The sequence below is a fragment of the Mus caroli genome, unplaced genomic scaffold (assembly GCF_978045245.1).
Source record: "Mus caroli unplaced genomic scaffold, Mus_caroli_1 scaffold_16, whole genome shotgun sequence".
NCBI classification, from domain to species: Eukaryota; Metazoa; Chordata; class Mammalia; order Rodentia; family Muridae; genus Mus; species Mus caroli.
In genome coordinates, this window is record NW_028227271.1 from 1,954,612 (window position 1) to 1,969,281 (window position 14,670).

General features: G+C 50.5%; 1 protein-coding gene across 3 annotated transcripts in view; it reads left to right on the forward strand.

The window, feature by feature from the left end:
• Csad (cysteine sulfinic acid decarboxylase) overlaps positions 1 to 12,509 on the forward strand; it is a 27,656-nt gene extending 15,147 nt beyond the window's left edge. For all 3 annotated transcript variants that reach the window (XM_021183119.3, XM_029469778.2, XM_085831805.1), the window contains exons 2-16: positions 329 to 404; positions 608 to 744; positions 983 to 1,109; positions 1,193 to 1,283; positions 1,638 to 1,744; positions 2,148 to 2,263; positions 2,880 to 2,959; positions 3,312 to 3,366; positions 9,383 to 9,499; positions 9,577 to 9,641; positions 9,869 to 9,950; positions 10,314 to 10,513; positions 10,641 to 10,692; positions 10,841 to 10,930; positions 11,682 to 12,509. In XM_021183119.3, coding sequence (XP_021038778.1) covers positions 619 to 744; positions 983 to 1,109; positions 1,193 to 1,283; positions 1,638 to 1,744; positions 2,148 to 2,263; positions 2,880 to 2,959; positions 3,312 to 3,366; positions 9,383 to 9,499; positions 9,577 to 9,641; positions 9,869 to 9,950; positions 10,314 to 10,513; positions 10,641 to 10,692; positions 10,841 to 10,930; positions 11,682 to 11,855 — 1,482 coding nt within the window. In that variant the 5' untranslated portion in view covers positions 329 to 404; positions 608 to 618 and the 3' untranslated portion in view covers positions 11,856 to 12,509. The remainder of the gene's footprint in view (positions 1 to 328; positions 405 to 607; positions 745 to 982; positions 1,110 to 1,192; positions 1,284 to 1,637; positions 1,745 to 2,147; positions 2,264 to 2,879; positions 2,960 to 3,311; positions 3,367 to 9,382; positions 9,500 to 9,576; positions 9,642 to 9,868; positions 9,951 to 10,313; positions 10,514 to 10,640; positions 10,693 to 10,840; positions 10,931 to 11,681) is intronic.
• Positions 12,510 to 14,670: the final 2,161 nt, after the last annotated feature.

Genomic DNA, 14,670 nt, shown 5'->3' on the forward strand with positions numbered 1-14,670 from the left:
GGGGTGTCTTGCACATCTCAGGCCCTCCCTGGCCTGTTTCCTGGGTCTTTCTGCCCTGGCCTTCCTCCAGTCTTCTCCCATCCCCTGAGCCCCTGAGCGCTTAGATTCACAGTGGGAATTTCCTCTCCACTCACAGCAGCTCACTGAGGCTAGTGTGCCACCTGCTTCTCGTGCCCCGCCCTGCACTGTCGGCTAATGATTATGCAGGGAACTTCACTGTTGTCCCTGTCCCAAATCTGTAAAAGTTCTCTTTCGGGCAAGGGTCATGAGAGTAATGCCACTGCCATGTGACTCTGGCTTTACCCTGCTCCCTCTGCTTCTGTCTTAGTCCTATCCTGAAAAGTCCATTGCGTACCTTGTCACCAGCTCGTCTGATCCTTCTCTGAACCCTCCTGAGCTGGAAGGTAAGTGTCGCGTTGGTGGCCCCGATTCCCCCCTGCTCAGCACTGGTTACCTTTCTGTCTTTGTTCCCACCATCTCCTCGGATACTGCCACTGCCCTAATGTGAACTCAGCCAGGACCTCAGCCCCCGTGCCAGGTAGAAGCCCTTCCTGGGGTCCAGGTGGCGCTGCAGGCTGAATGAGGAATGGCTTCACCCTGCTTGTAGATTTCATCCTGATGGCTGACTCAAAACCACTCAGGACCCTGGATGGGGACCCCATGGCTGTGGAGGCCTTGCTCCGGGACGTGTTTGGGATTGTTGTAGATGAGGCCATTCTGAAGGGGACCAGTGCCTCTGAGAAGGTGGGTTCTGTCTCCTCCTTCCTGCTGCCTATCATTTTGAGTTCATCCCTGTCCCTGGTGTACCTCATAGTTGGCACTCTGGGTCACGTCCTTTGTTTCCCCTTGCTTGGGCACACTTGGAAAGACATCCAGGACCTGTCTTAATTGCAAGTTGCTGATGCCTTGCATCTGTTATGTGATGGCCAGATCTCAGCCAGGGGTCTAAGATCTCTGCGCCTTGCTTGGCCTCTCCTCCTAGGTCTGCGAATGGAAGGAGCCTGAAGAACTTAAGCAGCTGCTGGACTTGGAGCTGCAGAGCCAGGGCGAGTCCCGGGAGCAGATCCTGGCACGCTGCCGGGCTGTGATTCACTACAGTGTCAAGACTGGTGGGCCTGGGAGCCTGGCAAGAGGGGTTTGGGCCCCGGTACCCAGCTCCAACCTGAGTCCTCTGCCTGCTCCTCTTCTCCAGGTCATCCCCGGTTCTTCAACCAGCTCTTCTCAGGGTTAGATCCCCATGCTCTGGCTGGACGCATCATCACGGAGAGCCTCAACACTAGCCAGTGAGCCATCTGGGCCTTCTGTTCACAAAGGGCTTGGGTTGGCCGGGGGGTGGTGGAGGTGGGGGGTGGAGGGGCATCTGGGTAGGAGAGGAGAGTGGTTTCTACCTCTTGCCACCATTTTCTACAGATGCCCCTTGTCAGTCAGAATGTTTTCCCGGCTGTCTGTCCCTGGGCTCCTTTGCCAACCTCCTTATGCCTCCTGACTATTTTTCTCACGTGGTCTTTCTGGTTCTTTGACACCTGCCAATTTCTCTCTTGGGATCCTTACTTCATCCCCTCCACCTCCCCTTAGCCTAAAAGACTTAGCTGGGCAGTGCTTTCACCCCGGCCTCTGTCACCCATGTTCTCTGGCAGGTACACATATGAGATTGCCCCCGTGTTTGTGCTCATGGAAGAGGAGGTGCTGAAGAAACTCCGTGCCCTGGTGGGCTGGAACTCTGGGGATGGGGTCTTCTGTCCTGGTATGTGAGAAGGGGGCTTCCCTTGGGTCTTGGTAAAGGGTCTGCCTCCTGTACTCTCTCTTGTTCTGTGTAACTAGTGTGGAGGGGTCATGGTGTTTCCTCTCTCGCTGCACTGGGCTGGGCAGTGGAGAGGCTTCCCAGTCCCCTTATCTCGGTGCTCTGGGGTCGTCATATGGGGAATTCGTCTCTATCGGGCAGCTCAGGGTGTACAGGGTTTTCTGGTCCTGGAACTGTTCCATGAAGTGTGCTATTTGTGAACCCTGGGAATTTGTGGCTTGGGAGATAATGTGATGCCTGCTTCTTTGTTCAGTTCGGGGGGGGGGGATAGGTTTTTTTGGGGGGGAAGAAAACGTCAGTCTTGCCTCCCCTCCTCTCCCTCCATCTCCCACCCCGCCTGTGACAGGTGGCTCCATTTCCAACATGTACGCCATGAACCTGGCCCGCTTTCAGCGCTACCCAGACTGCAAGCAGAGGGGCCTCCGGGCCCTGCCACCCTTGGCTCTCTTCACTTCAAAGGAGGTAGGGACTCCTGAGTGTGATCTTCCTCCGGCTCAGTCAGAGACCCTTCAAGTCTTCTCCCTGTTCTCAGTGGCTGTGCTCCCTTCCAAGGAGGCCGAATACATGCTTCTGCTTATTTTGCCTCTTTGGGGCGGGGGGCGGGGGGTGGGGGGACGTGGGGGTTGGGGGTTGGGGGGGCGTGGGGGTGTGGGGTTGGGGGGGCAGATGCAGTAGACACAGGTTCACTTCTGAGGGAAGTTCATGGTCCAGCAGCATTGACATCACCCGGGAGGTTGTTAGAAACGCAGAGAGTCTCCAGCCCGACCAGCTCTAAGTCTCTATTTAACTAGAATTCAACACAGTTCCTTCACAAGAGCACTTGAGCCGTGTGGTGGTCCACGCCTTTAATCCTAGCATTCAGGAGGCAGAGGCAGGTGGATCCACCAGCCTGGTCTACAGCCAGAGCTGCACAGAGAAACCCTGTCAGAAAACAAAACAAAACAAGATCCGTTGAAAACCCTGGCCACCAGGTCCCATCGATCGCAGCTCACATAGCTTTTGCCGGTCTCTGCCCTCCTATCCTCAGCACCTCTGACCCCTCTCAGGTCACGCTGACTTGCTCTCTGTGTCTTTACAGTGTCACTACTCCATCACCAAGGGAGCTGCTTTTCTGGGACTTGGCACCGACAGTGTCCGAGTGGTCAAGGCTGATGAGAGGTGAAGGTCTTCTGCCGACATGGCCCTGACCCAGCTGGGCACACTGTGTCATCTACGTGCCAAAACAAACCAAAAAAAAAAAAAAACCAAACAAACAAACAAAAAAAACAAAAAACCACTCTGGCCTCAGGCCCTCACCCCGATGCCCCTCCCCTACCCGCTCCTCTTTCAGACCTGCCACCTGCCTCTGCTGCTCACTGCCCACTAGCAACCCACCCTGTGCTCTGAGGTTTGGTCTGTACAGTGGCCTCTGCATTGCCCCGCTGCCTTACCCAGCAGTGTCAGGTGACCCCTCCTGGTCTAGAGCTCCTGAGTGAGTCTTCTCCACTCACTCATTGTCTTTCTTTTCCAGAGGGAGGATGATCCCTGAGGACCTGGAGAGGCAGATCAATCTGGCAGAGGCTGAGGTGAGCGAGAGCTCTGGGTGGTGGGGTGGGCCCTTCTGTCCCCTCAGGAAAGGTGATTTGGGCTCTTCTGCTGGTGATTCTCCTCACGCCTCTCCTTTATTTTCACATCTGTTAGTATCAGAGATGCTGTAGAGACTTGTAGGTGGGTTAGGCTCTGAATTTCCAAGGGAGTCCCAAGGGGGTTTGGTGCCTGAGGCGTCATAGTGTGGAAGGTTTCTGTGGTCTGAGGGTCAGGGTCAGTACAGGGAGGTGGTGAGGAGGCTGTGCAGGCATGGTGAGCACTGCTGGCGTAGGGAGGAGGTGGGCCGTCATCCCTCACCTCCAAGTGGGACATGTTTTTTGTGCGTGGCAATTTTTAAATATAATTGTCTGCACATTCACAGTCCTTCCACTCAGAGAACTGCTGTTACCTATCACAGGCTTGTAGAGTTCTGTGCGTGAGAATGTTTCCAGGAACAAAGCATGAGATGAAAAAACCATAATGCCCGTTGATCGAGCAGATGATATCTCTGCTCAGTTTCTCCGTCTGTGAAATGGGTGTACTGTAGAAGTCATTGCAGAAGGTTGTTGTAAGGATTAATCAGTGTGTAGAGCGCTCAGAGTGACTTTGTGTGTGGATGCGCTGACGTCAGCTGCTGTCTGCTGCCGCTGTTACTTTAAGACAAGTTCTTGCTGGGCAGCATGGATTGGCTTTGAACTCTGTGAGAGCAGCCAGTGCTTCTAACTGCAAGCCATCTCTCTTTTCCAAAAGATCTGTTTTTATAGCTAAGTGATTAGTTAAATTTTATTTTATGTACATGGATGTTTGGCCTGCATACATGTCTGTGCAATATTGTATGCACTGCATGCAGAGTTCATATCCCTTGGAACTGGAGGTACAGACAGTTATGAGCTGCCATGTGGGTGCTGGGCATTGAACTCAGCCTTCCAGAAGGACAGCATCACAACCTATGTCCGCCTGTCTGTCATCATCATCATCACCACCATTTCCATCACTATAGCCTACTGATGGCAGTATATGCTGCTCATTGCAGTGTGGTCCCAAGTGCCAAACCCTAAAGAAAACTGACTCCCCTCAGGAGCCAACAGCTGTTCAGTTCCTGGCTAAGGCTAGGGGTTCCTACCCTGTTTTCTAAAGTGACTGTGCCATTTTCCAGCCCCAGCAGCACATGATGGTCTAATTTGTCTGCATGCTCACCAACACTGGGTATTGATTCATATTCATTCTCTCTCTCTCTCTCTCTCTCTCTCTCTCTCTCTCTCTCCCTCTCCCTCTCCCCTCTCCCTCTCCTTCTCTCTCCCCCCCTCCCTCCCTTCCTCCCTCCCTCTCCCCTCTCCCTCCCTCTCCTCCTCTCTCTCCTCTTTCTCTCTCCTCTTTCTCTCTCCTCTTTCTCTCTCCTCTCCTCTCCTCTCCTCTCCTCTCCTCTCCTCTCCTCTCCTCTCCTCTCCTCTCCTCTCCTCTCCTCTCCCCTCCCCTCCCCTCCCCTCCCCTCCCCTCCCCTCCCCTCCCCTCCCCTCCCCTCCCCTCCCCTCCCCTCCCCTCCCCCTCCCCTCCCCTCCCCTCCCCTCCCCTCCCCTCCCCTCCCCTCCCCTCCCCTCTCTCTCTCTGTCTCTCTCTCTCTCTCTCTGTCTCTCTCTCTCTGACAGGGTCTCCTGTAACTCAGGTGGGCTTTGAACCCTCTGTGTAGCCAAGGACAACGGTCAGTCCTGACCTTCCAGCTTCTGCCTTCTGAGTACAGAGGTTATGAGCATGCACCACCATCTGGTTCAAGCTGTGTTGGTGATTAACCCAGGGCTTCATGAGTGCTGGAGGCACTCTGCTAACTGAGCTACATCCCCAGCACACACACACCATATGCACACACACACACACACACACACACACGCACACAAACACTCGTGTGTACACACACGCTAATGCACACACGTGCACACAAACACTCATGTGTATACACACACGCACACACACTCATGCACACTCCCCTCATACACATAGTCCCTCCCATGTATGCACAGCCCCCATGCACACACACCACCCTTCCCATATCCCAGACATGTACACACACGCACAGCACACCGCCCCACCCCACACACCCATACAGCCTTCCCCATCCAGGTGAACTTTCCTGGGGCTGGGGCTGCCAATGCTCCACTCTCTTAGTCAGGGGAGGACATTCAAGGCAAGAGCAGCTCTGCTTTCAGTTTGTTTCCTGACAGGCCAAGGGGCATTATGACATTTGTTCAGAGCAACCCAGAGGACTGGGGCTTGCATACAGTGTGAGCGTGTCTGGAAGGTCATGTTGTAACTTAATTTCTGTTGTCGGCATTTGTCATTTTGATTATCCACTCATCTATCAATAGGCATTGGGTTGCTCCTACACTTTAGCCGTTGTGAGCACTGCTGCGTCCATCCCAACAACTGCCTCTTCACGTGATTAATCTACTTTTAGTTAGTGCAGTGAAATACCTGAGGCTGGGTGACTTGATGAAGAAAAGAGGTTTGCTTTGGCTCACAGCTGTGGTCCAAGGTTCAAGGCTTCAGTCTGGTGATGTCTTTCTTGCTGGCAGAGCACCCCACATCAGTACAGGGCATCACATGACAAGAGACAGGGACAGGGTGGGTGTCTCCTCTGGTCTCTCTCCCTCTTCTTATCCAGTTAACAGTAGTCAACCATAAGGACTCAGCCTGTGACCTGCACTAAGCCCCACCCATGGCATCACAGTCGGATTAAATTTCTACTCTCAATGCTTTACAATGGGGATTAAATTTCAACCCATGAACCTCAGGGGCTCACTGAACCAGACCCAGACGGTGGAAACTGCTTTTAGTTTTAAGGATTCATACCCAGAAGCTGAATTACTTACTGATAATTCCATTTTTTTTTTATTTTTATTTTTTTGAGTCAGGGTCTTGCTGTATAGCCCAACTTGACCTCAAACTTAGAGTGATCCTCCTGCCTCAGCCTCTTGAGTGCATTTGTGCCCCAGTATGCGTGTGGAAGTCAGAGGACAACTTCTGAGAGTTAGTTCTCTCCTTCTGCCACTTGAAGGACCCAGGAGTCAAACACAAATCGTCAGACATGAAGACAAGCAACTTTACCAGGGAGTCCTGCTGCCCCCAGCCCCCAACCCTGCCTCGTTCCCTGTGTCTGGATATCATATCTTACCTAACCCAGGAAGGAGCACAAAGTTTCTTTTTATATCTTAAGTGTTTTATAGTTTTATTTATTTATTTATTGATTGATTGATTGATTGGTTTTTCGAGACAGGGTTTCTCTGTGTATCCCTGGCTGTCCTGGAACTCACTCTGTAGACCAGGCTGGCCTCGAACTCAGAAATCTGCCTGCCTCTTCCTCCCAAGTGCTGGGATTAAAGGCGTGCGCCACCACTGCCCAGCTATTTAAAATTTTAAAGGCTCATTTTTAATTTTAATTTTGTTTATGTATGACTGTGCATGGGCATGCATGTGAACGCAATGCCCATGGAGACCAGAAGTGGGTGTTGGATTCCCTGGAACTAGTGTTATAGGTAGTTATGAGTCAACGGGGTGGGCACTAGGGTTAACTAACTGCAGGTCTTCAGCAGTAGCAGGTGCTTGTAACTGCTGAGCCATCTGCCCACTTCCTCATCATTCACATTATTTTTGTCTTTATTTTTTATTTTGTGAGACAGAGTCTAACTATGTAGCCCTCCCTCAGTGGCAGGAATTTATATCAGGCTGGCCTTGAACTCAAATATAACCTTCTGCTTCTGTCTCTCACGTGCTGAGAGGTGTGCACCATCACACACAGCATAATTTAATGAAGCGGGGTACCACGCTTGCCAGTCCTTTGGCTTCCCGTAGCGTTGTGTGTATACTTAGGGTGGTGGGCAGCGGACATTTCAAGCAAGTGCTCCATCACTGAGTGCTCCATAGCTCACTTTGAAACTTTAATTAATTAACCAGTTGATTGACTGATTCATGTTCTTTGAGACAGGGTTTCTCTATGTATCTCTTGCTGGTTTTAAACTTGTCAGTCTTCCTCAACTGCTTGAATAGCTGAGATTATAGGCCAGCGCCACCAGGCCTTGCCACAGGAGATTATTTTCTTAGTTTCTTTTCATTTTTGAGACAGGGTCTCACTATGTGGTTCTTGCTGTCCCGGAGCTGTCAGTGTAGGCCAGTCTGGCCTTGAATTCACAGAGACTTGCCTGCCTCTGCTTCCCAGGTGCTGGGATTGAATGTGTGTGCACTGTCATACCTGCCTCTTGGTGTCATGTTTGGGCTCATGTTTCACTGTGTACACACAGTTGACAGTGTGTCTTCTTGTTGCTGTTTGCATTTGGTTCCTTTGGTGTGGGAGCCCAGGTAGGCATGTGCTCTTGTTCTGAGCTGTCTGTCTCCAGCTCTGGTTGGTTTTATGTATTCTGTTTAGGGGGAAGAGATGCCTGTGAGCTTGTATTACCTGTTCATTGTTTTTAATTTTACTTTTGTGTGTGTGTGTGTGTGTGTGTGTGTGTGTGTGTGATTTTCCTGTATGTATGTGTATCTGTGTGTCAATGTGTGTGCCTGGCTCTCAGGAAAGCCAGAAGAGGGTGTTGAATCCTCTGAGACTTATGAGCTGTCTTATGGGAGCTTGAACCTGGGTCCCCTGGAAGAGCAGATAATGCTTTTTTTTTTTTTAAAGATTTATTTATTTATTTATTTATTTATTTATTTATTTATTATATATAAGTATACTGTAGCTGTCCTCAGATACTCCAGAAGAGGGCATCAGATTTCGTTATGGATGGTTGTGAGCCACCATGTGGTTGCTGGGATTTGAACTTGGGACCTTCAGAAGAGCAGTCGGCACTCTTAACCACTGAGCCATCTCACCAACCCCAGACAATGCTTTCATTGTTACAAGATTTATTTTAAATTTATTTAATATGTGTGTGTGGGTTCTCCAGTGCTTTCAGCTGCTGAGCCACCTCCCTCTCCACCCAGCAGTGTGCGTCCTTTTAAATGTTGGAGAGAATTCATCAGTGAACCTATCTGTGCTTGGGCTTTTCTCTGTAGTAGTTTAATTTTATTTTTAATTACTAATCCGATGTTAGTATGAACTTTTGTAGTACTGGGGCTTTTCAGTAGTGTTTGACCTTCATTAAGACATTACATGGGGCTGGTGAGATGGCTCAGTGGGTAAGAGCACCCTACTGCTCTTCCGAAGGTCCAGAGTTCAAATCCCAGCAACCACATGGTGGCTCACAACCATCCGTAACGAGATCTGGCGCCCTCTCTTCTGGAGTGTCTGAAGACAGCTACAGTGTACTTACATATAATAAATAAATAAATCTTGGAAAAAAAAAAAAGACATTACATGTTGGGGTTGGGGATTTAGCTCTGGGTTTGGTCCTCAGCTCTGAGGGAAAAAAAGAAAAGAAAAAGGGGGTGGGGGGAAGACATTACATGCTCATGTTCGTAGGTGTGTGTGTTCATGTGCATGTGTGTTCCTGAGTCTGCATGTTTGTGTACATATGTCATGGTGTGCATGTGGAACCCTAATATCAACCTCTGGTGTTGCACTCAGGAGTCATCCACCTTGTTTTTGAGGTGTTCATTCACTGGCCTGGAGCTCACCAGCTGGACGAGGCTGGCTGTCCAGCAAGCCCCAGGGCCTGCCTATCTCTGGCTCTCTGGAGCTGGGTTTACAGGCACGTGCCACCACCACCATACCTAAGCTTTTTTTTTTTTTTTTTTTTTTTACATAGATTCTGGGGATGGAACTTAGGTCCACCACATACTTGCAAACTAGTCACTTCACTGGTCGATCTGTCGTCCCAGCCCAACATTAAAAGTTTTTGAAAGAGCATAAGCCATGGAGATAGGTAAACCTAGGTTCTGCCGAGATACAGCGCCCCCTGCCTGCAGGCTTCAGAGGAGGCTGACTCAGTGTTGAGAAAGGCTTGCCGGGAGCTTAGGGCCTAGCAACAGCCTCTGACCAGTTCTAACAATGACTCCACAGCTTCTTTTTCCTCTCCCTTTTGGCCACAGGGCTCTGTGCCATTTCTGGTCAGTGCCACCTCTGGTACTACCGTGCTAGGGGCCTTTGACCCCCTGGATGCAATTGCCGATGTTTGCCAGCGACACGGACTGTGGTTCCATGTGGATGTGAGTGAGACTTGGGTCACGGGGGTAGGGTGGGCTACGCTGAGGCCAAGACCCACGCTGTTCCTCCTGCTCCACAGGCCGCCTGGGGTGGGAGCGTCCTGCTGTCTCGGACACACAGGCATCTCCTGGATGGGATCCAGAGGTGCATACGACCTCCCTCCCAAATCCCTTCCTTCCAATCCTTGGTTCTCAGGATAGCTACAAACAAGGGAGCCTGGGGAGGGTGAGATGGGACACGGACAGATGATTGATTTTGGATTAGAGGGAGGGTAGTTATGGGAATTCTTCCTGGCTGCAGGGGAAGGGTAACCCTTGACCTTGATCTTGGTTGGAGGAGCCACTGACCCAGCTTTGCCTTGTCTTACCCAGGGCTGACTCTGTGGCCTGGAACCCTCACAAGCTTCTCGCCGCAGGGCTGCAGTGCTCCGCTCTTCTTCTCCGGGACACCTCGGTGGGTCTGCCCTGGTTCCAGACCCCAGCCTTCCTTTCTCTAGAGCCTAGTTTGTCTGTCTCGCCAGAGAGATCTGGGCCTTAACATGCTCCCTGAGCCCTTCCAGCCGAAGCCACACCTCTCTGACCACCCTAACCCCGTGTTGAGCTCCATGCATGCACCCAGAGAATTGTTTCCATGGACAGAAAGGATTTCTGTCTTGTTCTTATGGTCGGAGGGATCTGCGGCGGGATTTGGGAAGAGCTCTTGTGTTGGCTGGCAGCTGCCTCAGTGCTGCTAAATCCAGGGAGGAGAGAGGAGGCTGAGCTGAGACCCTGCTGCGTAGCACCTCAGGACGGCCTGCTGATAGCTCCCTCCCCACAGAACCTGCTCAAGCGCTGCCATGGATCCCAGGCCAGCTACCTCTTCCAGCAAGACAAGTTCTACGATGTGGCTCTGGACACCGGAGACAAGGTGGTGCAGTGTGGCCGCCGCGTGGACTGTCTGAAGCTATGGCTCATGTGGAAGGCACAGGGTGGGCAGGGGTTGGAGCGGCGCATCGACCAGGCCTTTGCTCTCACCCGGTAAGCATGAAGGACCCAGATCTCCTTCTCTTCCACTCTCCATGGCCTTCCTGGGGCCTCTGTAGGCCTCCTCCGTCTCCCTGTCGCTTCCTTTCCCCCATGTGTGCTTTCTTACCCTTTCCCCCAGGTACTTGGTGGAGGAGATTAAAAAGCGGGAAGGATTTGAGTTGGTCATGGAGGTAGGACTCCTGGCTCCTTTGAATACCTCTCCCAGCCCCCACCTTGTTCCAGACATGAAGCCTCATAAAGGACCAGGAGCAAAGACAGGGAAACAACCCCTTCCTTCCTTCCTTCCCCAACTCACACCTCCCTCATCCCTCCCCTCAGCCCGAGTTCGTCAACGTGTGCTTCTGGTTTGTGCCTCCCAGCCTGCGGGGGAAGAAGGAGAGTCCAGATTACAGCCAAAGGCTGTCTCAGGTAGTCTAGTCTTTGCCCTCTGGTAACCCAGTTCCAGGAACTAAGCAGCAGGTATGTTTCTGCCCTCTGCTGGCTCTGCCTGGTATTGCATATTCCTGCCTATTGAGATGGCAGGCACTTCCTTACCTTCATTTTTAATGGGGGGCAGGTAGGGAGAAAAATATATTTCTGGAAAGTAAGGAAACAGAGGGGGTTACCAGAGGAAGTCACCAGTGTGCACCACACAGATGTCTGTGCTGGAACTAAGGCCAAAGACAGATCAGGAATAGCTCATCATCCCAGATGTGCTTGCAGAGGCAGGGGGATATGTTTTATCCTTACTTCTAAGAATGGGTTAGTGCAGGCAGCCTCAGTAACCTGCAGGAACATCAGCGCCCTGCTCTCCTGGGGCTGTCACTGCAGAGGTGGTGTCCCCTGTGTACATTTGTGTTCAAGGCGGCTTGGTAAGTTACCTCTAGATTACATGGCACAGCTCAGAAATATGCCAGGAACTAAGAGGGGGAGAGGGTATTGATGATGGAGGCTTGAGGCTGGGAGTAGCAGTGTTGAATATCAGAGACAGGTCTGGCTCGGTGTTCCCAGCTCCAACTTTCCTGGAGAGAGGAGACGGAGGAAGAAAGCAGGGATCGGAGAAGGCCACTCAGGTTGCATGTGGTGGGAAAGGGGTGTGAGCAGTGAGTGTGCCGCAGAGGTGTGGGGATGGCCCAGGGAGCTGGGCCGGCTGCTTCAGCTCTCCCTCTGCTACCCACAGGTGGCCCCTGTGCTCAAGGAACGCATGGTGAAGAAGGGGACCATGATGATTGGCTACCAGCCCCATGGGACCCGGGCCAACTTCTTCCGAATGGTGGTGGCCAACCCCATACTGGCCCAGGCCGATATAGATTTCCTTCTGGGCGAGCTGGAGCTCCTGGGCCAGGACCTGTGAGCTGCTGCTGCTGCTGCTCTCTGCCCCACCCAAGCTCTGCGTAGTCTCCTGGGTTCTCAAAATCGACCTTTCTAGGAAACAGTGGCCTTGACTGTGTGTGCTCCCACACACTCACTCTCCCAGCTAAGTATTGGCTGTCAGGAAGGTGTCTAAACACACTACAGTATGTTCTTACGAAATATGCTTTTATAAAGTTGGGCACAGGGGCACACACCTTTAATACCAGCATTGGGGGGACAGAAGCAGGCAGTTTGAGGCCAGCCTGGACTTCAGAGCTGGGCTACACAGAGAAACTCTGTCTCAAAAAGAAAAAAAGAAAAAAGAAAAGAAGAAAGTAAAAAAGAAAAGAAAGAAAAAAAGAAATATTTTTCATTAAAATTATGTTTATAAAGAATTTTTATTAATATGAGAGAAATGGTACAATGTATTGAGAAAGCTGGATATGAGTTTATGAATCACAGTATCTGAGTTAGGCTAAAAATCACATAGGAAAAGGCTGTGGGTGGAACTGTGCCAAAGGTCAGCTGTTTTCCCTGGAACGGGATATTAGGTTGTTCCCAAATCAACCTCTCAGACCTTTTGTGCTTCCCCATTTTATTATGTAACAACATCACATACTTCTGAAATAGGACAATAAAGCTGCAGTTTCCGTTATATTTTGGTATGTTTTAAAGCTTTATTTCTAACTAAACAATAGAGAACTTGAAGCAAGCAAACAGCAAACAGAAAGCATATGAGAGATATCGTCTCCACTCAGAATCTTAGTGGGAGAGAGACGCCTCAGGGTGGGGTCAGTCATATGCAATAGCACCTGGGGATATCAGAAACAAAACAGGCAGGCATTGCACCTTTAAACCCAGCACTGAGAGGCAGAGGCAGATAAACCTCTGTGAGTTCCAGCCAGCCAGAGCTACGCAGGGAGACCTAGTGAGAAGGAAGGAGGGAGGAAGGCAGGCCCAGATTTTATCTGGAAATAAAAACCCCATCTTCTTACCTCCCCTAGTGTTTTGAAACTGTCTCACTCTGTAGCTCAAGCTATCCTTAACTCACTGTGTAGCCCAGGCTAACTAGCTTCATACCTTCTTCTGCCTCAGTAGCTTCCTGAATGCTGTGATTCCAGGTCTGCCTGCCTGCCTGCCTGCCTGTCTGTCTATCTGTCTATGTTTTGTTTTGAGCTAGCTATATACTTCTGACCCTCCTGCCTTCACCTCTCCTGGGATTACAGGCACACGTCACTACATCAGGTTTGTTGTTTTGTGTTTTTGTGAGGCAAGGCCTCACGTAACCTATGCTGGCCTTGAACTCCTGATCCTCCTGCATTCCACCTGAGTGCCATTTTGCCCTGCTACTTGTAAAATTCCTCATTAAAACAAAACAAACAAAACAAAACAAACAAACAAACAAAAAAGAGCCAGGGATGTAGCCTGTTTGGCGTAGCGTTTGCCTAGCAGTCTAGTTGCTTAGTTTGAGCCCCTGGGCTGCACTGCAGTCCAGGTATGGTGGTGCACACCTGTAATTCCAGAACTCTGGAAAAGGAGGCAGAAGGATCAGCAGTCCTTGGCTGTAAATCAGTTTCAGGGTCCACCGGGATACATGAGGACCCTGTCTTGAAAAACAGAAAAAGAACTTCTGTAATGTAGCCTCTTGTGTGTTGGCTTGGGATTGCCACTGCTTTGCACAGAGCCCTTATGGGCTGAGGGGTACTTCAGTGGTAAAGTGCTTGCCTTTACCACTGTTCAAGAGGCTCCCAATTGAGGCTTCTTCTGTGCTTCTCGGCCCAGATCCGGGCTCCACCAGAGGACCTGCAGTGCCCCAAGAACACCAGGCTGTTGTGTTCTCCAGCCTCCCTGTAGAGGCTCCGGACACTCCTGCAGGTGACATTCACTGCTCTGCCCTCAGATGATCCCATTTCCAGCCTCCAGGGCATGCTGAGCTTTTGCATCTCTCAGCCACCCAAAAGCCTCAGGGCGACAGAGACTGTGGCAGAGCCGCCTGGGCCTCTGAGCTGAGATAGAACACGGTGATGATCTCTCTAGACTGGAATTTTCCGCATAGTACGGGGATTTAGCCTGATGGCTCAATTTTGACAGTATTCCTAGAGTATATTTTAACCACACACTCCACTACCAACATAATTAGAACATAATTAAGTTACTTTATTTAATTGAAAATTTTTTTCAGACAGGGTCTCACTGTGTGCAGCCCTGGCTGTCCTATAACTCACTTTGTAGGCCAGATTGGCCTCGAACTCACAGTGATGTGTTTGCCTTTGCCTCTGCCTCCCAAGTGCTGGGACTAAAGGCTGCACCACTGTGCCTGTCTACATCATAGTTCTTTATGGCCTGTTTTCAGCTTTTTCTTACAATATACATTAAATAGTCTGTCTGCTCCTGGGGCTGCTGAGATGTCTCATTAGGTAAAGGTGGTTCTTGCCAAGTGAAATAACCTGAGCTTGAATCTCAGAGCCAACAGTTTGAAGAGAGAACTGGTTCCTGGCGGTGGTTCACTGACTGACTGTATATGCATTGCTATGGCATGGGTGTTCTTACACACACAGACACACACATGGTAAATAATCTACATCTAGGCATGATGGCTCATGTCTTAGCACACAGGAGGCAGAGGCAAGAAGATCTCTGAGTTCAAGGCCAGCCTGGTCTATATAGAGATCCAGTCTAGCATGGGTACGTAATAAGATCTTGTCTCAAAAGAAAAAAAAAAATCTAGTTAGTTAATTGATAAAGGCTATTGAGATTGTTTCATTTTTATTAACGTGTAGTTTTTGTTTGTTTGTTTTTAAGAAATTTGTTGGAGC